This window comes from Mobula birostris, chromosome 2, assembly GCF_030028105.1.
Source record: "Mobula birostris isolate sMobBir1 chromosome 2, sMobBir1.hap1, whole genome shotgun sequence".
In the NCBI taxonomy this organism is placed as follows: Eukaryota; Metazoa; Chordata; class Chondrichthyes; order Myliobatiformes; family Myliobatidae; genus Mobula; species Mobula birostris.
Window position 1 is genome coordinate 119739127 of NC_092371.1, and position 25958 is coordinate 119765084.

The 25958-nt window shown below is 43.2% G+C and overlaps 1 protein-coding gene across 1 annotated transcript in view; it reads right to left on the reverse strand.

Annotated features, from left to right (window-relative positions):
- Nucleotides 1-25958, reverse strand: part of mertka (c-mer proto-oncogene tyrosine kinase a) — a 179955-nt gene that overhangs the window by 75987 nt on the left and 78010 nt on the right. Inside the window, exons 5-7 of the mRNA XM_072246976.1 lie at nucleotides 12392-12478; nucleotides 10371-10486; nucleotides 6097-6280 (exon numbers count right to left, since the gene is read on the reverse strand). Coding sequence (XP_072103077.1) covers nucleotides 6097-6280; nucleotides 10371-10486; nucleotides 12392-12478 — 387 coding nt within the window. The remainder of the gene's footprint in view (nucleotides 1-6096; nucleotides 6281-10370; nucleotides 10487-12391; nucleotides 12479-25958) is intronic.

The window sequence follows — 25958 nt, forward strand, 5'->3', positions numbered from 1 at the left end:
GAGCCAATCAAGTGACTGTCATTCACCTTGCTGTCATCTGGGCAAGGTGAAGAGTATTTCAAACTTCTGATTTGTGACTTGTAGATGGTCAGTTGCTGGACTGCTCCTGTAGCCATGCTATTTACACTGAAGGTGAATGCGGACATTCAGGTTGTTGCTGAAGTGGAACTCAGTGATGGTTATGCCATTGAATATCATGGGCAGGAGCTCACATTCGCTTCTGAAGTCAAAGTAAATTTATTATCAGAGTATGTACAGTACTGTATAAAAGTCTTGGCACATATACATACATAGCTAGGGTGCCTAAGACCTTTGCACAGTACCAGAGTAATTTGACTGTACTGTAGCTGCAGAAAAAAAATTAAATCCCATGATATATGTCTGATGATACACTGTATTTTAAGATAGCTCTCTGTTGTGGACTGAGAGTGGGACGGGGGCAGGGATATTGGAACCATAATTGGGAAAAGGAGAGAGAGTGGGAAGCACCAGGGAGGCAGTCTGTAATGATCAATAAACCAATTGTTTGGATTCAAATAACTTTGCCTAGTGTCTCAGGACTGGGTGTGTCCACCCCCTGCCCCAGCACTCCTTCTCTGCCACCTGTCTGAAATCCCTCCCGCCTGTCTGAAATCCCTGCCACCTGTCTGAAATCCCTGCCACCTGTCTGAAATCTCTGCCACCTGTCTGAAATCCCTCCCACCTGTCTGAAATCTCTGCCACCTGTCTGAAATCCCTCCCACCTGTCTGAAATCCCTCCCATGCAGCTTCACCCTCACCATTCCCAATATCTTTTGCTCCCACCAGATTTGCAAACTTGCTCTTGGCTCCACATTGACAAATACAGTACTGTGCAAAAGTTTTAGGCACCCTAGCTATATATGTGTGCCTAAGTCTTTTGCACAGTACTGTATTTGTAGAAGTTGCAGGAAGGCAAGCATTAAGATAACATCCAGGCAAGGTCGTTTACAGATAGTGTGCAGTCAACACAGAGAGGTCTTTGAAAAGTATAGCGTCCCTTTGCACAGCAGGCGACCACGGCTGTTTGGCACAACAGGGCAAGATGCAAACAATGGATTCTCCAGTGACACTTACTGCTGGTCCATTACTTCACTAATTCTGAAGTATTATTGGCTTCTAATGTGAAGACTCTAATGCCTATTAATACCTGAATTATCATAGTGTAATTGGTGATTGATTATGCAAATAAGGAACATGAATATCCACTAGATCAGGGGTCCCCAACCTTTTGTGCACCGCGGACCGGTTTAATATTGACAATATTCTTGCGGTCGGGCTGATGGGGGTGGGGGGGGGGGGGTGGTGTTCAAGTTCAACAGGTTGGTAACAGGGAATGAGGAAAGGTGCAGCTGACTCATATCGTTTCATATCGATTCCGCGCAGCCCGGTGGTTGGGAACCACGGCGCTAGGTCACCAATTGGTCAACATCTGTATCCAACTGGTCAGTTTCTGTATAAAAATGTCACTTCTTTCTTCATAGTTTAGAACAGTTTGGTGACAGGGGCCCAAGCTGTTTTCCTTGTGCACTGGTAAAGAATGATTGACGAATCCGTGAAATGTTCTGAGTCCATTTAATCAGCGAGGACATATGTTACCTTGTACAAAATACTTATACAAAAGTACGCCCATGTTACCACGAGATTCATCTACTTGCAGGCACTTGGAGGGGAGAAAAAAGCAATACAACAGAATCTGCAAAAAGCATACATGAAGACTGAGAAACAAATGTGCAAAAGACCAACAGCAAATAAAGGAAATAATAATAATCATGGGAATGTAGGTTGTAAAAGAGTCCGAGAAAGTGAGTTTGTAAGTCATAGAATCAATTCGAAATTATCATCAGTGAAGTTATCCTCGTTGGTTTGGGAGTCTGATGGTCTTACAGCTGTTTATGAACCTGGTAGTGTGGGTCCTCCAGCTCTGTACCTCCTGCCTGACGGTAAGTACAAGAAGAGAGTATGGCCTGGACAGTGGTGGACTTTGACAATGGATGCTGCTATCTTGAAGCAGTGTTCCATGAAAATAAGGGGTTCCCAACTTCTTTTTTTGCCATGGACCAAAACCGTTAAGCAACAGGTCCATGGACCCCAGGTTAGGAATCCCTGATGTAAATGTACTCAGTGGTGGGGAGGGCTTTGTCTGCAATGGCTTGGGCTGTATCAGCCACTCTCTGTAGTCCTTTTCCATTCCTGGGCATTGGCATTTGCATACCCAGCCGTGATGCCACCAGTTAGAATACGCTCCACTGGGCATCTACGGAAGTTTGTCAAAGTTTTTGCTTACGTGCCAAATCTATGCATTCTTCTAAGAAAGTAGAGGCATTGCCATGTCTTCTCTATGATGATATTTGTATGCTAGTCCTAGGACAGATCTTTAGATACAGTCATTGCTTTGCATTGGTATGAATTGCTTCATTGCCAGAGAATTTGCAAATGGAATTGGACACCGTACAATCATCACTGAATGGGCCCATTTCTGACCTTTGATGGAGGGAAAGTCAAGGAGGCAGATCGCTGTGCCAGTACTGATTGGGCAGCCTGAGTTGAATCCCAAAAACAATGAAGATATTGTACAGATGAAGGAAGACAATGTGCCCGTCTTTCTAGAAGAATCTGTCATTTTCCATTTGTAGGCTTTAACTGTAGCCAAAGCAGCTCCAGAAATGCCACTTCTATGACCTCACTCGTATGACCAAACCCCGCCTCAGTCATTCTGGAGAAAACAACAACCCTAAACGTCTTTCCTAATTATTTAATATCCACATCACAGTACTCTGGAGGACTGTTTGTGATTCCACATTGTGCATTGTATCCGTCAACTAACAGAGTACAGAGTAATACTGAATGGAAACGAGTTTCTCAGCCCAACTCTTCCATGCCAACCTTGCTGCTAGTCCCAAATGTCAACATTTGGCACATACCCTTCTGAACCTTTCCTATCCATGGGCTTATCCAAGTGTTTTGTTTATAATTCAGTTACTTCCAGTTTAAAATGCTGCTGCTGAAAGCAAGCGAGAACTTTCTAGCGGTTACCAAAAACAAGGAATACAACTAAATACTTTATTAATAACACTTCTTCTGTTAAAAAAAAACTATGGTAAACGATCACTGCGATCAATGGAAAGGCGATGCTGGGTCGGGGGTCCAGGCGAGTTTGAGAAGTGCTCAAAGTGAAGATGGGGCGAGGTCAGGCACATTCGGGCCGAGGTCGGGGCAAGCAGAGCAAAGCTGGAGCGGAGAAGAGGCAGATTCGAGACCGGTCCAATTTGGAAAGGTCGGGTACAGGCTGAGATGTGGTGGCAGGGACCAGGCCCAGAGCGTATCGACATGACAGCTTCTGGGTCCCAGAGCAAGGAACGATCTGATGTTTGGAAGGTTTGAACGCCAGGCCAAATGGATTGAGAAGGCAGCGTGTCTGGACCAGAGGCAAGGGTCGTGGTGGTTCTGCTGGCTGCTCTGTATGACGTTTACTCCGCTATGCGCTGAACTGAGGCTGAGGCTGTTGCCTGCTCCGGGATCCACCACGTTTACTCCGCTAGGCGTTGAACTGAAGACGAGGCTGCGGCCGAGGCTGTGGCTTGCTTCAGCTGCTCCAAGCTTTGTGTCGAAGGACACATTTTCATTAAAAATGCTGTTTGCTTACTTTTATTGTTTGCACAATTTGTTTTTCTTTCTGTACATTGGGTGTTTCATCAAACTTTTTAAAAGGGGTTCTTTTGGGTTTCTTTGTTTTGTAGCTGACTGTAAGGAGACAAATCTTAAAGTTGTATAATGTATACGTTTTTTGATAATAAACCTAGTTTGAACTTACCTCAATCACTTCCTCTGGAAACTTGTTCCATATATACATTGTGCTCTATATGAGCAAGTTGTTTCCCCAGATCCCTCTTAAATCTTTCACTTCTCACCTTAAAGCTATGCCTTCTAAATTTTAGTTCCTCTTCCCTGAAAAAACTGTGTATTCACCCGACCTACATCCCTCAGGCTTTTACACACCTCTACACCCCTTAATCTCCTATATTCCAAGGACTGAAGGTAGATAAACCACCTGCACCAGATGGACTACACCCCACGGCCCTGAAAGAGGCAGCTGAAAAGACTGTGAAGGCATTACTAGTGATCTGTCAAAAATCACTAGATTCCGGAATAGTTCCAGAGGACAGAAAAATTTCACTCCACTCTAAGAAAAGAGGGAATCAAAAGAAAGCCAGTTAGCCTGACTTCAGTGGCTGGGAGATGTTGGAGTCCATTAATAAGGATGAGGTTTCGGGGCACTTGGAAAACACATGGTAAAATAGGACAAAGTCAGCATGGTCTCCTTAAGGAGAAATCTTCCCTGACAAGTCTGTAGGAGTTTTTTGAGGAAATAACAGGTAGGATAGACAAAGGAGGATCTGTGGATGATGTTCACTTGAATGTTCAGAAGGCCTTTAACAAGGTGCTGCACATTCGCTGTTGAGCAAGAGAAGAGTCCATGGTATAACAGTCAGGTACTAGCATGGATACAGCATTGGCTGACTGCCAGTAGTCTTAGAGTGAGAATAAAGGGGGCTTTTCTGGTTGGCTGCCAGTGATTAGTCATGTTCCAGAGAAGTCAGTGTTAAGACTGCAACTCAACCTAAATACACCGCCTTTCATCCTTGAAAATCTTTCCGCCACTGCTCCCTGGCTCAGACATTGCAACACATTGTTTCAACTCCACTACCAATGACATAATGGGTGCAAGATCCCTGGAAGGACACCTCAACAGGATTTCAATGAAAATTGCATCGTGGCTGAGAGGGGAATAGTGAGGGACAAAATTCATTCTTGTACACTTCATTCCCAATCCCACAGTCAATGAAGGTATGTAGGTTGGTATTGGAACAGATTTTCATGGAGGAAGGGCAGACACACAGCGATGAGGAAAAATGACTAGATCATTCGATTTGGCGAATGCTCTGCTACAATAAACCAATGTTAACTGTAAGAGGCATCCAAAAAGCAAATGCAGGAAATGTGAAACCTCAACAGGCCTGGGTCCATCTGTGGAGAGAGAAGCTTAATAAACCTCCATCAGAAAAGGAAAGCATTAGAGACAAAATTTTTAGACTGTGGTAGGAGACTGGGAGACACTGAATGACCTGTCGAAGTGTCACTCTTTCTTTCTTAATAGATGCTGCCTGACCTGCTAAGTACATCCAGTTTGTTTCATTTCATGAGGTAGAAATGTTTACATTGAACATTACAGCACAAAAACAGGCCCTTTGCCCTGCAATATCTGTACCAACCATTCACTGACTGTGAAGTGTACAGGGATGAATTTTGTCTCTCACTATTTCCCTCTCAGCCTTGATGTAATTTTCACTGAGATCTTGTTGAGGTGCCCTTCCAGGGACCTTGCATCCATGACGTCAAAAATTTCTGAAATAAAAGCAGGAAACGCCGGCAAAATTCATCAGATCAAGCAACGTCTGAGGAGTGAGAATAATAGTTAACCTTTCAGTTTTCCAGTATTTGTTTTGATTTATTTTCATCAACCTAGTTCTGGTCATGTCTAAGCATCAAATATTGCTGAAACCAGGGGCTCCCAATCTGGGCTCCACAGATCCCCTCGGTTACTGGTAGGGGTCTAAGGCATAAAAATGGTTGGGAACTCCTGGCTGAAACTTGCAGTCCTATGAAATCCATACTCCTCATATTAATTTGCACCATTAAAGAGCAGTAGGCTCTAGCTAGTTTAAAAACAGACTGAGGAACATCTGAAGGGGAGGGTTCTTGCTTATTAGATAGATACTTCATTAATCCCAAAGGAAATTACGTTGTCACAGTAGCATTACAAGTGCACAGGTACATAAATATCAGATGGAAATGTTTGTTTGATGATGAAATTCAATAGAAAATAAATTACCAAAAAAAAGAAGAGAAGCAAGAAAATAAATAAATAAAAATAAAATTATGTCATTAAACCACCATAAGAATGTATTTGCATGCAATGATAGAAACATCAAAGTGAAGGATTGATAGTTGGGCAATAATGCCATTAATTATGCTTCAATTATTTGAATTCATTACACAGCAAAATAAAAATCCTACCCCCTTCTGTTGTCTTGGCCTGGATCTTGGAAGAGTAGCTTGACCATCCTATTTCATTCCTACACGAAACTCTAATGATGTAGGAAGTCATTGCTTGTAGTTTAAGGATGCTGTAGTTGTATGGTGGAACTGCCGTGGTCACCAAACTTGTCACATTGTCTTCACCCTCTGCAACCTTCTTGACCTGATCATACAAGACAACAACAAACAGCCTTATACAACAAAAAAGCACCTCGGCTACATTGGTCCAAGTAACTGCATGAATTTCAGATATGCAGTAAAAATCCAAGTTGGCTTGGAGTTCACTTTCTTTGTCCCCCACTTCAAGATTTGGAATCCATGTTCTGAAAAGATTTGTGCAAACAGATATAATCGCAGTAACTTTCAAAAGGGAAACAGATATCTGACGAGAAAAAAATTGCTCTGCCATGTTGAAAGAATGAGCAAGTGGGACAAATTGAATAGCTTTTTACCAAGAAACGGTTCATCCTCACAACGTGCTAAATGGCTTGAATGATTCTATTGGATACAAGGAGGAGAACACACACAACACCAGTAACAAGCCACTTTGCCCCTGATGCCTGCACTGCCAATCAGTACAGTCAGTGTTTGATGACTTCCTCTACCAGTTCCTGATTACTCTTAATTTCCTGTCCATTCAAGGATTTACCTATCTCTCTTTATTTCCAAAAGTATAGCTTCTACAAACCCTCTGACGAATTCCAGAGAGTTAAGACTGCGGGAACAAATTTCTGCACACTTAACTTTTAAATAACCACCCCTCATCCAGAAACTAAGTTCCCTCATTTAACAGGGGCGACACGGTAGCATACAGCAGTGGTCCCCAACCTTTTTTGCATTGTGGACCGGTTTAATATTGACAATATTCTTGTGGACTGGCCGACCGGTGGTGGGGAGGAGGGGGGGGAGGTGTTCAAGTAGGGTTAAACTCATCTCAACATGTCTTTTACAGTTAGGGTTGCCAACTTCCTCACTCCCAAATAAGGGACAAAAGTAGCAGTCAAATATGGGACACTTGTGTTTACCCCAAGAAAGACTACCATGACCATGAACCCTTGTGCGGGCACCTGTGTGCGCATGCGTGTACGTGCTGATTTTTTTCCACAAATTGGTTTTGATTTAATCTTCCCGACTACATTGTACATACATTATTTCTACTTTATATAGGTTGTGTGTTTATCATATCATTTCTGCTTTTACTATATGTTAGTGTTATTTTAGGTTTTATGTGTTATTTGATATGAATTGGTAGGTTATTTCTTGGGTCTGGGAATGCTCAAAAAATTTTCTCATATAAATTAATGGTAATTGCTTCTTCGCTTTACGCCATTTCGGCATGAAAGGTTTCATAGGAACGCTCTACCTTAGCGAGGAAAATACAGGACAAGGGCAGCCCCGTATGGGACAAACCAATTTAGCCCAATATACGGGATGTCCCGGCAAATATGGGACAGTTGGCAACCCTATGTTCAAGTTCAACAGTGCGTGACAGGGAATGAGGAAAGGTGCAGCTGACTCGTATCGTTTCCTCACGGCCCAGTAGCACATGCTTTGCGGCCCGGTGGCTGGGGACTGCTGGCATAGAGGTTAGCACAGTACCAACAACCCGGGTTCAATTCCCACTGCTGCTTGTAAGGAGTCTGTACGTTCTTCCTGTGACCATGTGGGTATCCTCCAGGTGCCCAGTTTCCTCGCACAGTCCAAGGATGTACCAGTTCTTAGGTTAACTGGTCATTATAAATTATCCCGTGATTAGGCTCGGATTAAATCAGGGGATTGCTGAGTGGCATAGCTTGAAGGGCCAGAACAGCCTATTCTGAACTGTATCTCCATAAATAAAACTTTTAAAATTCATGAAAACATCTCAACATCTATCTCGTCATTCTTGCCAAGAACCTTATGCACTTCAATAAGTTTTCCCCTCATTCTTCTGAACTCGAAAGAATACAGCTTTAACTTTTTGTCTGTTCTTGATCAGAGAACACACTTATCCCAGGAATTAGCCCAGATAAAATTTCTTCTGGACTGCCTGAAATGCCAATGTATCCTTTGTTAAATAAACAGACTAGCATTGCTGCAGAAGTTTTCAGATGATGTAAACTTAACAAGGAGGCCTTTCATCATCAAGTTTTCAGAAGTTTTTCTTACAATTTGTCCCACTCTGCCTCTTTGCCTAGAGACTCATTTATTTTCTTTCCTGGAAAGTATTGATCCAATTCTGTTCAATAAAGTTAGCATAAAAAAAATATTGAACCACCTTTTCCGAGAATGCATTCCAAATCATAACTCAACACAATAAAAATAAATCGTCATCTCCCAGCAGGCTTTTGAAGCAATTTGATAAATTTACGTCCTCTGATTAGGGAATCTAATGCCAAAGGGAATAATTTTTTTCCCTAAGTACTTCAAGACTTTGAACTTGGCTGATCAAATCTCTGCTTACTTTTTTCCTGCTTTATGTAGAACAGCACAGTTTCTTCAGAAGAGACTTACTTAAAAGTTTAGATGGTAACGTTAGGACAACGCACATTGATCAATGCCAACAAGCTCAAAACACTACCACAATCATTATCATTGCCTTGTGTAAACTGAAGGAAATGGTGAGTAAACTCCAGAGTCCCCCTGCATCCCACTTCTACAGGGAAAATATTGGTCTTCCAGCCGTTCTGGGCAGCTTCAGTTGCCAGTTCAGAGTTCTTGGTCTTTTTCCTCTCATAAGCTTCTTTGACACCATCTTCCCATGGTATTGTCAATTCCAACACTAACAGCGACCGTAATACTGAACCTTCTACTGTATTTTGTCATTGATAAAAACAGGCAGCGGGAAGTAGAAGATCAGGAAGTGGCTGGGCAGAAAGTAATCCATCACAATGCCCGTTAGCAAGATAAAATAGTTCATTGCTGCCTGACACGAGAACTGAGATTATTTTTTGTAACCTTAATTGCTGCTACAGCAGACAAGGGGGAGGAAAGTAACTGAAGTGAATTCTGAATTTTTCAGCATATGGGTAACTCATGTAGCAGAGAAATGAGGGGGAAGGGATCTGAGGAAACAGTTTTGATTGTTTGGAAGGGATTAAGATTCGGGCATCTGAAATGCGTTCACACCTTCAGGATAGGAAAGCTTCAGAGGGATATGAACCAAATACAGGGAAATGGGATTAGCTCAAACAGACACCTTGACTAGCATGGATGAGTTGGGCTGAAGGGCCTGTTTCTTTGTTGTATTACTCCGACTCGATAATGCACAATTTACACAGATCACTGAGAGATCACCGATGAGAGGGGATAGCTGGAAGGCTGTACCAATGGTTTTCACATATTAGAAATGTGAGAATGATAGGACACCCAGCTCTCTCCCCTTGAGCGGTCATCATTTTTGAGCAAGTCTAGGAGAAATCCAACTTACGCAAATCAAGCACGGTAAATGTAGCCAAGGTTTCTTATCCATTCAGTTGTCAAATGCACCCTGTTCTATGAGGCACACCGGCTGCATGTTGTGGAAGCTCAGGATTGGTCTCAAATAAAAACAGCACACCAGCGGTGACAAAAGAGAATGGCCTTCTCCTTCCCACCCTCCCTCCACTTTTTTTATAGGGCCTCTGCCCCTTCCCTCCTACAGTCCTGACAAAGGGTTCCAGACCGAAACGTTGACTGATCGTTTCCACGGATGCTGCCTGACCTGCTGAGCTCCTCCAGTGTGTTATGAGTGTTGCTTTGACCCCAGCATCTGCAGATTATTTTGTGTTTATGGTCAAAAGGTTGACAGACCCTTTCAGGGGAGGGATGAGGAAACAAAGAAACTAGAAAAACTAAGCCAGCTCTACATTGCGGAAAATAATTGGGAACTCAGACAGGCGATTAAACATGATTCTGCCAGAACATTAGTGACTGAGTAATTATCTGCCAAAACTGTCAAATCTCATCACTATCAAATAAGCAGCATTGCTGCATGAAATGTCGTTCGCTCAGACTCATCCGGTGCCAACACCATGAGATGCCAACACATACTTCAAATCATTTCAATGACAGACAATAGATCAGCAACCTGATTAAAAATCTATTATTGATTGATTTACTTATACATAAATTCTGTAACATAACAGCCAGCAAACTGCAGCTCTTGGGAACCAGGTAGGAAGTGTTCCAAATTCCAGGAACACTGGAATGAACTGGCTTGAGACAGAACATTACTAAATCTGCATTAGCTCAACCTGCACCAAAATTGTATTTTGAAACAAGGGTGAATTTACCTGGATTTGGCAAGTGCTTAGAGGGGCATATCCATCAAAGCCAGGCTCCCATGAAACTCCGATAACGTGCGCCGTCTGGTTACGAATCCATAGGCCAACTGGTGGATCTGGGGCCTCTAACAAGGACAAAAAGCGAAAAGAAATCAAGCCCAAGGCATGTGTGGAACAACTTTCGGTTATAAAGGGACTATTAGCTAAGTAGGTTGCAAAACCCAAAACTGCTCCTCAATCACCGCTAACCCAGTGGGGAGTTTTACTTGCCAGTTACTTCAATTATCAGCACATTCATCACATTAGCAGGTCACAACGGCGTCTTTCTTTGGCCATGCAGATCTGATCACCTCATTCCCTGCCCTCTGTTCCTTCTTAAGCAACAATATTGTTGTAACGGTGGTGGGAGAGGGGGTATTATCAGAACTTTAGACAAATATTCCAATAACATGGCCGTGATAAACAGTAGATGATGTTGCAAAGCTACCCCATGTCCCCCCCCCACCCCGCGAGCAGTGGGATTTCCAACTAAGCAATCATACATTCTTCAAACATTCAGGTTACACCATGTAGCAGTAATCCTTGTGTTTGATCAGTTGCTGACACATCATCGAGACTCAAACACTGATCCGAGTTAGAACCCACATTTTCAGCAGTCCTCACTTTAGTAGTAGCTGCTACATTGTACTTATAACTAACTACCCACAACTTTAGCTTTTCTCAGTTTTCCCAATGCTCCTCTCATGGGACAGCTCACCACCGCCCTCCGTCAGCAAATTCATCCACATCTGTCCTCCACACCACCATCACCATTCCCTATCACGCTCCATCCAATGTCTAAACAGCCTTGCTCCACTTTACCTGGGAGATCTTCCCTCAGTCCATTGTCTAGCAACAAGCAATCTGCTGGAGGAACTAGGCAGGCCAAGCTGCATCAGTGGAGGGGTGTGGATAAAGGAATTATCAATGGATTGGGTTGTCGATCTACCAAGCCCTTCCAGCAGATTGTCTGTCCCTCCTGTGCCTCCATCTGAACCGGTACCCTTTTGGCTCCAGTCATTCTTATTTCATTTGAAAACTGAATCTTTCAAAGAGCACACCACTTCTCCCCAAATCAGGGGTTCCCAGCCTGGGTTCTGTGGACCCCTTGCTTAATGGTATTAGTCCATGGTATAAAAATGGTTGGGAGCCCCTGGTACTAAATCCTTCCAGCATTGAGTATGCTCCTTGAAACCTCCCTCAGTTTTTCAGAACCCTTTTAAATATTAATTATTTTAAACTCTTCGTAAGTGCCTCAACTTTAGCTCCAAGCTACCCTTTATGCCAGAGATTTTTGAGAACTTACATTTCAGCCATTGCCAAGATACCACAGAGCAATATTTATGAAACTGAACCCATACGGGTGCTCACTGCTTTTAGGGACTTGTGGGGAGGGGATCGTCATCATTATGTGCTGTGCTGTATGACATAGGTGATCATGGACCCAAGACTATCATTGTTCCTGGCAAATTAACTGGCTTGCCATTGCCTTCTTCTGGGAAGTGTCTTTACAAGACGGGTGACCCCAGCCATTATCGATACTCCTTAGAGATTGTCTGCCTGGCATCAGTGGTCGCATGACCAGGACTTGTGACATGCACCAGTCACTCATATGACCATCCACCACCTGCTCCCACGGCTTCAACTGACCACAATTGGGAGAGCTAAGCAGGGCGACCTGCAGGTTAGTCGGGGGGAGGGGGAGGATGAGAGGAAGGCCTTATATGTCCTTTGGTAGAGACATATCTCCACCCTGCCAGCCAACGAAGGAAAGGGCAATAAAACTATAGAGGAGTATTGGAGGTGTGCATCAGTGTGAAATTTTTAGGGAATCAATCCTGCTCTATTGGCATAGTTTTCTCAGTAAAAAGTTAGAACATTAGTGTCGAACCCAAGGTGGATTTACGTTACTGGAATCCAAGGTTAAGGCACCCTTAGGTGCTGAATTTAAATGGTGCACCTATCACAATGCGGCCGTCAGTAGCACATACCTTTGATGTTAACCTGGGCTTTCCTTGAAACTGTAACTCCTTTCTTATTGTGAGCTTCGCAACTATATCTTGTCTGTTTATCGACACCTGAACAGGTAAACAAGTTTTAAAAGTTAGAAAATGATTTGACATTGCATGCTATTATAATGTGAGCAGCCGAGACTTTCTAAGGGTTAGAATGCACGATAACTTGCAACAAAAACAGATTTTGGTAATTATGAATCAAGTAAATCTTTCAAACGCTCAGGCCTTGCGTTCTAGGAAACATACAAAACCGTCTGAAGAGGAAAATGGATAAAACATTCTCGACACAGTGGAAATTGTTTTTTTTAAATGACTATGGTGCTGAGAGACATCCACGGATGCGCTGGGACACATCATCAGTGATGTAACCTGGGGCCATCGCATGTTTCGGGTCTTTCCACACCAGACATTCGCACCCAGCCGAGTTGACCAGGCTCTAACTTGTCCCCCAGCACAGGTCACACCTCTTGATTCATAGCCCCTAAAGATCTGGGGGTAAAACACTTCCTTTCCATCCAACTCAGAATGGTTTGTGAACTCCAAACAATACCGGAAACCAAGTACAGTATTCTATTGTTCTTCCACTGATAAATGTGCACCGTTATTCACGGTTGTGAACTTAATGGATAACACCGAGTTATACAAGCCTTTGTCTGCAAACCTCATGGAAGATGATGGTTGATAGGCAAGATATGTTGTGCTGGAACTATTTGTAATCAGCGGTCAATCTTGTCAATGAAGAAATGAATGAGCAAAATAATGAATTGGTATAAAGGGTTTCATTTAATTTTCCCAATATGTTGTCCATTGTACAGAATCAGTTAAGTTTATAGAGTTGGATTCATAGAACGAAACAGACCCTTCAGCCCATCTGATCTGTGCTGAACTATTAATCTGCCTAGTCCCCAAACAGCACCCAAACCATAACCCTTTCTACCCCTCCCATCCACATACCTATCCAAATTTCTCTTAAGCATTGAAATCTGCTGGCAGCATGTTCCACACTCTCACCATCCTCTGAGTTAATTTCCCCCTCATGTTCCCCTTAAACAGCTCACCTTTCACCCTTAACCCAAGACTTCTAGTTCTATTCTCACCCAAGCTCCATGGAAAATGCCTGCTTGCATTTATCCTATCTATACCTCTCATCATATTGTAAACCTCTATCGAGTCTCCCCTCATTCTGCTATGCTCCAGGGAATAAAGTCTTAACCTATTCAATCTTTTCATATAACTTGGGTCCTCAAGTCCTTTCAACATCCCAATTAACTTTCTCTGCACTCTTTCAATCTTATTTACATTTTTTATGCACATAATACTCCAAATTAGGCCTCACTCACGTCTTATACAATTTCAATATAACATCCCAACTCCTGCGCTCAGTACATTGATTTACGACTCTATTTACCTCAGACACCACGTTCAAGGAGTTGGGTCTATATTCCCAGATCCTTCTGTTCTACTGCACTCCTCACTGCCCAACCACTCACCGTGTAAGCTCTACCCTGGATTTTCCTACCAAAGTGTAACACCTCACACTTGTCTGCATTAAATTCCGTCTGCCATTTTCTCAGTTCATTTTTCTGTAAATCGGACAAGGGGAAATCAAGAGATACAGGGAGAAAGTTGGAACAAGGTACTGAATTTAGACGACAGCACAGCTACAGTGGGTCAAATGGTCTACACCACTTCTCCACGTTTCTGCGCTAATCCACGAATCAAATGGTTACTGGCCGGACATTTAACAATGTTTACGTAGAGAGGAATCTTGGGACCCAAGTCCATAGCTCCTTGAAAGTGGCTCCACAATTTGATAGGGCAGTGAAAATTGCATATAGCATGTTTGCCTTCGTTAACCAAGGGACTGTGTTTAAGAGTCAGGTTAGTTAGTCACTTCATTACTAGTTTGATTAGTCTGGTACATCATGGGTTAAAGGGCCAGTTCCTGTTAAGTACTGTTCTAGGTTCTAAGTAAATCTGCTGAACCATCAGTGAAGCCACAGAAAACACTTCAATTGTAAAACATCAGCTTTAAAATCTATCGGTGACACTACATCAACCAACAGTGACCGGAAGTATTTCACAACAGTCCGCATGAATTCCCCATCTCAGAGAGAATTGTCTTTTTCGAGTAAAACAAAAGCACATCTTTTGAGTAAAGATTACACAGCAATTCCCAGAAACAACAAGGAGTTACAATGTAATGAGGACATCAGAAGTAGCAAGCTTAGACTAGGGAATCGCTCAAGTCTATCTCTTTGCTCCATAAGACATTGGGTCTAACTTAGCTGATTGCTTGACCTTTTGAAGATAGATCTCTGTCTGGGTGTCCCTGGAGAGAAGGTACAATGTCCACTGATGGGTTTCTGGTTGATGCGCAGCACAGAGGACAAGAGCGCACTCGAGACCCAGAAAGCATTTTAGTTCTTGTTGCCGCCGTTTTAATGAAAAAGAAGGAGCAGGCTATCCTGTCAACTTCCGAAGAGTACTGTTCACAATCCATTACTATGAGGACGCATGCTGCCAGTACTTCAGTCAATTCAGATAGTAGCTGCATCTATGACTAAAATGCTAGTGAAACTGAACTGTGATCTAACTCAATGAGAAAGAACTTCAAGGTATGTAAGACGCATGGGAGAGTATTTTGTAATGCTCCAGATTGTAAAATCAAAACTACTTTGGCATTTCAAAAAGAAACAGCTGATCTGGCCTTTGGCCTCAAATCCTTTCCAGTGCAAACTCCAGCACTCTCAGCTCCCCAAGACTGAAAATGTACATCTCAGCTTAGAATAAAAACAGTGACGTAATAGTTCTCAGCTTTTTGGGAAGTAGAGAACTGCAAGGACAGAAGATATTCTAGCAAAGTTCAACAGATGTACTAAGGAGAGCATTCTAACTGGCTACACCATCATCTGTACAGGATCAGGAAAAAGCTGCAGAGAATTGCAAACTCAGCCAGCTCCATCACGGGCACGAGCTCCCCAGCATGGAGAACATCTTCAAATCATGATCCCTCAGAAAGAAAACATCCATTATGAAGGACCCCGTCACTCAGGACGTGCTCTCGTTACCACCTGAGAGGTGGTACAGGAGCCCGAAGACTCACATTCTAACAATTTAGGAACAGCTTCTTCCCCTCCCTTATCAGATTTCTAGACAATTAACTAAGTGATGAACACATTCCCATTCCAACATGTCAGACCATGGCTCTTCTACTGTCATGATGAGACCACACTCAAGTCTGAGGAGTAACACCTTACTTTCCATCTTGGTAGCCTCCAAGCTGATAGTATGAACATCGATTTCTCAAATTTCTGGTAGTTGGCCCCACCCCAAGTTCACCATTCCCCATTTGTTTCCTCTCTCACCTTATCGCCGTACCTGCCCACCACCTCCCTCTGGTGCCTCTCCTTCTTCCCCTCCTTCCATGATCTTCTGTCCTCTCCTATCAAATTTCCCCTTCTCCAACCCTTTATCTCTTTCACCAAACTTACCAGCTCTTTACTTCACCCCTCCCCTTCTCCTGGTTTCTCCTATCACCTACCATCTTGTACTTCCTCCCCTCCCCCCACCACACACACACACACACACACACACACACACACACACACACACACACACACACCATTCTAGCAAAGGAAGTATCATCAAGTACTCTCGGAACCTTGCAGGTTTCAAGGAGATCACCTTTCACTTTTCTCAGCTTCAGAGTTTTTATTTGTAACTCCGCTATTTAAGAAGGGTGGGAGGCAGCAGAAAAGAAACTATACACCTGTTAGCCTGACATCAGTGGTTGGGAGGTTGTTGGAATCGATTATTAGGGATGAGATTATGGAATACCTGGAGGCACATGACAAGATAGGCCAAAGCCAGCATGGTTTCCTGAAAGGAAAATCCTGCCTGACTCACCTACTGCAATATTGTGAGGAAATTACAAGCAGGGTAGACAAAGGAGATGTAGTAGATGTGGTGTACTTAGATTTTCAGAAGGCCTTTGACAAGGTGCCGCACATGAGGCTGCTTAGCAAGGTAAGAGCCCATGGAATTACAGGGAAGTTACTAGCATGGGTGGAGCATTGGCTGATTGGCAGAAACCAGAGAGTGGGGAAAAAAAGGATCCTATTCTGGCTGGCTGTCAGTTACCGGTGGAGTTCCACAGGGGGTTGGTGTTGGGACCACTGCTTTTTACAATGTATGTCAATGATTTGGACTATGGGATTAATGGATTTGTGGCTAAATTTGTCAATTAAACAAAGATAGGTGGAGGATCGGGTAGCGTTGAGGAAACAGAGAGCCTGCAGAGAGACCGAGGTAGTTTAGGGGAATGGGCAAAGAAGTGGCAAATGAAATACAATGTTGGAAAATGTATGGTCATGCACTTTGGTGGAAGAAATAAACAAGCAGACTATTATTTAGATGAGGAGAGAATTCAAAATGCAGAGATACAAAGGGACTTGGGAGCCCTTGTGCAGGATACCCTAAAGGTAACCTCCAGGTTGAGTCAGTGGTGAAGAAGGTGAATACAATGTTGGCATTCATTTCTAGAGGTATAAAATATAAGAGCAGGGATGTGATGTTGAAGCTCTATAAGGCACTTGTGAGAGCACACTTGGAGTATCATGTGCAGTTTTGGGCTCCTTATTTCAGAAAGGATATACTGATCTTAGAGAGGGTTCAGAGAAGATTCACGAGAATGATTCCAGGAATGAAAGGGTTACTGTTTGAGGAATACTGGCAGCTCTTGGGCTGTATTCCCTGGAGTTCAGGAGAATGAGGGGGGATCTCAGAAACATTCCAAATGTTAAAAGGCCTGAACAGATTAGATATGGCAAAGTTATTTCCCATGGTAGGGGAGTCTAGGACAAGAGGGCACAACTTCAGGATTGAAGGACATCCATCTAGTACAGAGATGCGGAGAAATTACTTTAGTCAGAGGGTGGTAAATCTGTGGAATTTGTTACCACGAGCGGCTGTGGAAGCCAAGTCATTGGGTGTATTTAAGGCAGAGATAGATAGGTTCTTGATTAGCTAGGGCACCAAAGGGTATGGGGAGAAGGCAGGGGAGTGGGGTTGACTGGAAGAATTGGATCAAGCTCGTGACTGAATAGTGGAGCAGACCTGATGGGCTGAATGGCCTACTTCTGCTCCTATATCTTAATGTCTTATATGATTCAAAACTTAAAGCTTCAAAACTGCACTTCTATGAAAACAGTAATTTGGAATCTGTCAGTATGTATTTACTTTGAAAGATGGCAATGTTGGGGGGTGCCATTGTCCTCAGTCATTGCTACACAAAGTAAGTCAGATGATGAAGTTTTTTGTGGATCCTTCCTTTGGGTAGTATACCATTAGTTTACTTGTGCCAGGTTAACAAAATGAACTTATTTAAAAATCAAGCATGTACAAAACATCCTAGCAATTCTAAGAAAAGTGCAGAATCTTTTCAGAGCTGAAGGATGTTTTCCATCCCAAAAATTTATAAACAACACACACGTCACAAGCCCATTGGTCCATCCACTCTTTCTGGTCATAATCTCCAAATGCTCCATTTGCTGTGACTGCTGACCTGGGCTGCTTGAAGACCGAAGCAGATAGATAAAAAAGGTCCTAATTTGCAGCAAGCTTTCTCTTCAGGACCCTCTCAATAGAATCTTCCTGAACTCAAATTACATCAACTCCTATAATTACTATAGTTACTTCACTATTTTGAGTGAGACAAACATTCCTGTTGAATTACATGTTTGCAAAGGAGCACACTGTAACTGACAAGATAACTTTGAATATTAAAACATTTTTGCTACGACAAGGTTATTCATATGACTCAGAAGTCTGAAAGTTTCTACCTGATTCAAAATACTGCAGCGGCTGCTTTAGATTCTCAAGAGGGAGGGTGAAAATCCAGAAGTCGTGGTGCACATTGGCATCAATGACATAGGTAGAAAGGGGGAAAGAGTACATGGAGTTAGGAAAGAGGCTGAAGAGCAGGACCCCCAAGTTAGTTATCTCTGTGCTAGTCAGGGCAGGAATAGGATGAGAGTATAGATGAATGAATGGCTGAGTAAGTGGTGCAAGGGGCAGGGTTTCAGATTTCTGAATCATTGGGATCTCTTCTGGGAAAGAAATGGCACAGGACAGATACATCCCAAAGATGAAGACATATTCTAAAAGGGGAATGAAGCAACTCTGGCTGACAAGGGAAATCAAAAACAGCTTAAATGGAAAAGAGAAGGCATATAATATAGCGAAAATGAGTAGTAGTTAGAAGATTGGGAGGCATTTAAAAACCAACAGAAGGCAACTGAAAAAAGCCATAAGGAAAGAAAAGATGAAATATAAAGGTAAGTTAGCCATTAATATTAAAGAGGATACCAGAAGTTTTTTCAGCTATATAAAGAATATTAGGGAGACAAGACAAGAGCCCATAGTATTATGGGAAAGTTACTTGCATACATAGACGATTGACTGACTGGCAGGAGGCAAAGAGTGAGAATAAAGGGGGCCTCTTCTGATTGGCTGCTGATGACTAGGGGTGTTCCACAAGGGTCACAATTGAGACGGCTTCTTTTGACGTTACGTCAATGATTTGGATAATGGAACTGATGGCTTTGTGGCCATGTTTGCAGACGATACAAAGATAGGTGGAGAAGCATTTGTGTTAGAAAGCAGGGTATCTGCAGAAGGACTTTGACAGATTGGAAGAATGGACAAACAAGTAGTAGATGGAATATAGTGTAGAAAAGTATATGGTCATGAACTTTGGAGGCAAAGCATAAAGAAGTAGGCTATTTTCTAAATGGGGAGAAAATTCAAAAATCAGAGATGCAAATAAACTTTAGGGCATCTATGTGCAGGATTCTCTGAGGATTAGCTTGCAGGTTGAGTAGGTGGTAAGGAAGGTAAATACAATGGTAATGCCCTGATTAAGATTTTTATTGCTATGCTATAGGTATTTCATTTTAGCAATTCTGTAATAGCAGTCTGTCCTGCTTTTAGCATGTCTGGGTTTGAGCTAAAGATAAGTGGCCACGTTGTTCAACTTAGGAATATTGTGTCAGCCAATCAGGATGGTAGAATTGGGAGAAGGTTCTAAAGAACACTGGGTGTTGGCAAAAAGGTTTTTTTTTGTCTGGGTGTGGGCGCAGGTCTTTTTGGCGGGAGCTGGGAGAAGACAGGAGGGAAGGTGGCTGAGGATGCCATCCCTGTTGCACAAGGTGCTTTGTGCAGATGAATGGTTTCAAGGATGTCGGACCAATACTCCCATGGGGGAGCCCATTTGTTCAAAGTGGATTTTGAGTGACACTCAGAAAGTGGTATGTGCTTTCATGCAGACCGTGGGTCCAGCGTGTGAGTTAAAGACAACTACAAGATGATCTCCAACTTATGTGCACATTTGGACTGGGTTACCTGTAATGAGCCTTTTTGGTTTTTTCCTTTTCTTTCTAACTGTTCGATAAAGCTGACATTTGTAAATTTACTTTCTTTATATCTGTATGCAGTGTACGATCTATTATTTTTTGCCAATGGCCAATTACATGGGGGCAATATTTACACAGTATTCACACAGATCAGGGTTCGGTTGGTCAAGACATCCCAACTTCCTGGTTTTGGTTGGACCCAAATCAAATCGACCCTAGACATACCGAGACTGAGAAAGGTGGTTTTTTCATTGCTGAGTCCAGTGTCTGTTGGCGAAGGGCTAACAAGCTGCATCTCTAGAAACACCCGATATAAAAAGGGGTTTCACAATGTTATCATCCATTTTGAGAGGACTAGAATATAACAGCAATGATATAATACTGAGTCTTTAAGACACTAATGAGGCCTCACTTGGGAGTACTTTGAGCAGTTTTGGGCCCCTTATTTCGAAAAAGGATGCTCTGGTGTTGGGGAGGGTCCAGAGAAGGTACACAAGAATGATTCTGGGAATGAAAGGGTTAACATGAGGAGCATTTGATGGCTCTGGGCCGCACTCACTGGAGTTTAGAAGAATGAGAGGGGATCTTATTGAAAGGTGTAGAAAGAATGGACAAGGGGAAAATGTTTCATATGGTGGGGAAGTGCAGGATCGAGGGCACAGCTTCTGAATAGAGCGAAGTCCATTTAGAACAGAGATGAGAAGGAACTTCTTTAGCCGGAGGGTGTTGAATCTGTGGAATTTATTGCCCTGGAAGGTTGTGAAGGCCAAATCATTGAGTATATTTAAAGCAGAGGTTGACGGGTTCTTGGTTGGTCAGAGCATCAAAAGTTATGGGAAGATGGCAGGAGAATGGGGTTGAAATTGATAATAAATCAGTCAAGATGGAATGCTGGCACAGACTCGACGGGCTGAGTGGCCTATTTCTGCTATAGTGTCTTATGAACAGAGAACCCGGACACCCAAAATTAGTATTGTGAGAGTCTCTGAGTACACAAAAATCTCAACTATCGATGGGGAGCAAGTACACCTATAACAATGATCATATTTGATGCGTAACGTCACAAAATAGCTTAACTGACACGGAAGCTTCTTTGAACTCCGTCACAACGATGCAAAGTAATTTAGGATGAATATGTCAATTAACAGAATCCCATTATCTTGTGTTTGGCTGATGTGTGTACATTTCATAGTTATATCAGTTCTCTGACCATATCTCTTGAGTAGCCTGTACGCTGTAGACAGCACTGTTTGTTACACAGCTGGTTCTTTTCACTTCAGACTGGTAACGGCCCATGATTTGCATTAGGAACAGTTTCTGAAGACTGGTTGTCATTTGAATTGCCTGCTATAGTCACAAAATTCCACTGCCACTGACTGCCTCACGCCATCCACCCAAGTCACTCAGCAGCTAATCTAAACAAAATCTGTATCACTGATGAAGAGCAACAGTACTGCTGGAAGAACTATGTGAGTCAGGCAACATCTGTGGGAGGAGAGGTACCGTCAAAGTTTTGGATTAAAACACTGCATCAATCTTGGTATGACCCACTGAGTTCCTCCAGCAGATTGGGTGTTGGTCCAGATCCCAGTGTCTACAATCTCTTGTGTTATCATTTATGAAGACGTGAATATTATCTGGCAGTTAAAGTCCAGGTAGCTTCTGAAGGCAGAGGTATTGGGTCTTCTTTTTCCAGTTTAGTTTGTTAGGTTTGGTATGAAGAGCCAATAGTGTGAACTCTGCTTAAAGGAAAATAAATGAACTTTGACAAAGTATACATGACAAATGGGTTTTGTAATCGTTCTTTTTCTTGGCACAGCAAAGACAACAAGCTCACAACAACCCAGGATAAGAGTCCTTGGCAACAGAATGGCTACTTTTTAAAAAATAAACAAAAGCTTCATTTCCAAATTATCATTTTTACATGAAGACAGATTTCATCAAAATGAGTGCATAGGAAGTAGACTTTCTATCGGCCTGGGTCATACGGCACAGAAGTAGGAATTCAGCCCAGCAAATCTGAGCCAGCAGCAAGTATCTAATTACACCGTTTATTATTCGCCCCACATTACCCCTCAGCTCCACAATAGGGCCACTTTACAGTGGATAATTAACCTGCAATCCCTCATCTTTTGTCATGGTCCGGACCGTGAAGTCTGCTTTCTGGTTCACGGTCTGGTCCATGGACTCAGGACTCCAGGTCTTCCAGCTGTCCCTTGTTTCAGTTGGGTTAATCATAGGCACCTGATTCCCATTTTGGGGCTTGGAATGTAAGTAGCCTTGGGGTTGTGTGTGGGCTGCTGTTTTGTCTGGTCAAGATTCCCTGGGAGCAACCTGCCCGTGGAAGGCTAGAGCGGCCACTTGCCATCTTTAGGCCGCGTTGATGAACCATCGCTTCATGGAGCCTTGCTGTCGGTAGTCAGAGCTGTCTTTGCGGTATGGATTTGGCCGGTTCCCAGGCCAGCTGAGTGGCCGTCAGCCACTCAGAGCTAGGTAGGGATCCAGCTGCTTCCGTAGCCAACCGAGGTTGCTGCCCATAACTGCAACTCGGAGCTACCCCGATGCAGAGATGGAACTGTCTGTCATTCTTCGGTGTTTGTCTCTTCTTGTCCTTGCCTCCGTGGAGTAAGTCAGGCCGTTCTGCCCTTGCCCTATGGGGGGGGGGGGGGGAATCTGTCTTGTCTTGTCCTCACCTTTGTAGGGTAAGTCAGGCCATTCTGCCATTACCCTATGGTTGGATTTGTCCCCTCTTGTCTTCACCTCTGTTTGGGTAAGTCTGGCCATTCTGCCGTCACCCGACGGATGGACCTGTCCCACCTTGGTGTGGAGATAAAGTTGAGTCCTGGCTTGTCTAAGGATAAGTCCCAGTTCTATGTCTATGTATTGTCCAGTCTCATGTTAGTGTTGTGTTAAAGATGAGTCCTGGCTTTTCGAAGGATATGTCCCGGCTCCATGGTGATGTACAGTTTCCAGTCTGTCTTCCAGCTCCAGCCTCCGAGTTATCAGCCTGAAGCCTCAAGACCCCAGCTTCCTTGTCACGTGTAGTCCTGTTCCTAGAACTTCAGTGTCTGTGTCTCACATATGGGTCCACCTCCCAGCGTCCCCATTGTGACATCTTTAGAATAGGATGGGAAAGCAGTGGACCTAGGACAGGGGTTCCCAACTTTTTTTATGCCATGTATCCCTACTGTTAACTGAGGGGTCCGTGGACCCCAGGTTGGGAACTCCTAATCATGGAGAAACCAGCGAGTTTGACATTAGGACTGATCTTGGCTTTCTGGAGCTATGACACAGCTCACAGCCATTTGCAATTTGGTGATCAGCTGAGTCGGTCTATTGTTTGGTGTTGTCCATACCCTTGTGTTGGCAGAGAGCTGCTAAGAGGATTGAGAACAGAATACAAACATGGTGGCTTCTGCACTGACAGGATCATGGTTGATCTTCTCCCTCCGTACTTCACTGCACTATCCCACATCCCTCAAACTTTTGGTGCAACTTCAGCCTCAGTCTTGAACATACCAAGTGTCAGAACAATTTCTGACCTTCAGGGTGGAAAATAGCTAAGATTTGGGTAAGGAATTCTCATTTCTAGCCTCAACATTTGGCCTCTTACTTTGAGGCTGAAACACTTCAGTTCTAGACACCCAACTAATGGAAAAATCAAGTCCAAACCTACCTGATCAAGCACAGTGAGATTTTTCTCTCTGCGGGATCACTTATTTTTCTAAATGCAGGAGAATGTAAAGCAATGCATGAACTGCTGGAAGAACTCAGCAGGTCAGGCAATGTCTACAGATGAAAATGGACAGTGAACAAGATATTTCAGTCATTAAGATCGGAGGGAATAGCAAGTCTAAAAAAGTGGAGGGAAGGGGTAGAGCAAGACCCGTCAGGTGGATCCAGGTTCAGCGGAGTGATTTGCAGAATGGGGGAGGGGAGAGCAAGAATGATGTCAGAAGTTAGCGAGGTGGAAGTGCTAAAGGGCTGAAGATGACTCTATCGCCTAATGGAGAAAGGTGGTGCATGTGATAAAGGGAGGGAAGTGGGGAGAGAAACTGGTAGGAGAAGTGTGTGGGTGATGGGCAGATGAACTGGGGGCGAGGTAGGAAAAGAAAGGACAGAGGGGAGTAGTTAGTGGAAATCAAAAAATTCAAAGTTCACATTGTCGGGTGGGAGGCTACCCAGGCAGAATATGAGGTGCTGTCCCTCTAATCTGCAAACAGGAGGAAGCCTGCAGATGCTGGAAATTCAAGTAACACACACAAAATGCTGGTGGAATGCAGCAGGCCAGGCAGCATCTATTGGAAAAGATACAGTCAACGTTTCAGACCTGACGAAGGATCTCAGCCCAAAACGTCGACTGTACCTCTTCCAATAGATGCTGCCTGGCCTGCTACATTCCACCATCATTTTGTGTGTGTCCCTCTAATTTGTGATTAGTTCCTCAGTTGGGCAGTGCACGAGGCAGAGGACGGACATGTTGGTGTGGGATTGGGAAGAAGAATGAAAATGACTGACAATTAAGGAAACTGGAGGCCTTGAGTGCTTAATCTCTCAGGCCAGTGAATATTGTAACCATTTCCATTTAGAGTGGGGCACCAGATAAGGCATGGCTGCCTGGTGGTGTAGTGGCATCTGCACAGCACGCAGAGGCTAATGGTCCTGGGTTCAAATCTAGATGGCTCCTTGCACGCTTTCCATCTATGCCAGGTTGAGCACTGAGCTAGCAACTCGGCTCGTAAAAAAAAGACAAGTGCTAAAGAAATGGCAAGGTTACTGCCCGATCTACGTGGAGAGGAACAACAACCAGGTAAGGAAATAGTGAGCAAGTCTGAGTTTATAGTCATCTCAACAAATTTGATGGAACCCTTCAAGGTAAAGCCTTGCTGGAATTGGAGATCCTGTTAAGGTGTGCTACATTTGGGCAAACTTTTTATTACTATTCACTTAAACCAAGAAGCAGACCATCTCAGAAAAAGTCCAGAAAACTTGGGCTGCATTGATAACTTTATAAATCCATTGAAAACAAAGCAGATATATACATAACAAAAGACCACAAATAGGGCGACTTCGGGACGAATCTTGTTTATTGTAGGAGCCATGTATCTGTGCTCTATTTGCTTTGGATTCTGTGTTGCGTGTTCATTATGGAAACTAGTCTCATGAATGGGCCAGTGGTAAAAGTAAAGAGACTATATTGCGTATTCTTGCATATTTCATGGCAGTTTGTAGCTTGGGAGCGGTGGAGGTCAGACCTTTTGCTGACCGCTGATATATTGCTAAATATCGCTGAATAATGTCTAGCTTTTATTTGGGTACACTTAAGTTTCATTGCATCAAGATTGTATGTTTTGTTAATTGCGAAAAATGAACTGAATAAAGGATTTGACTTTTGGAGCAATCATTGGAGATGGGGGCATGTCATGCAAGTATAACAACTCAATAGTGGTCGCAGGCTAGTGGCAATTGCTTTGTTCTGGTTTTGGTCTAGTATTACCACTGCATTCTGTCAGCAAAAGTTTTTGGCAGTTATGAAAAACAAACATTAAGCATTTGAACATATCTATGCAATTAGGACCCTTACTGCCTGGAGCAGCTTGTGGCAAGTAGCAACCTTCTGTTAATTCATGCTGTGTGCTTGGGTTTGAAAAACAATTTTGAATGGTCAGCACTGCCATGTCCAACTGCCTTGGACTGCAAAGCAGTATAGTGGTATGTGTTTGAAGAACTTCAACCACTTGGATCTACTAAGAAGCTGAAGAATTGAATTACTTCCATTGTTGAAAGCTGAATTGAATGTGCCACTGTTCTGTCTGGTTTACACGGTCAGAAAACAACATGAGTTCAGCTAGAAGCAGTGACTTTGAAGTCAGGACCAAGAGAGAAGTTAATCAACCATATGATGTTGATAGTCAGTATTTTTTTTAAAAGAGGAAACGAAAATATTTACAAAGCCAAAGAACAGTCTGTGACTATGTATAAAGGCAATGAGTTTCAGGGTGATGTACACGCTGAAGACAGCACATTCTATTGCTAACAGCATGACTTGTGCATCTGGTACCTCACTGGCACGCATTAGAAAGGAAAGTGATTTAGCTGAGCTATATTGAGGAACAAATGTTAGGAAG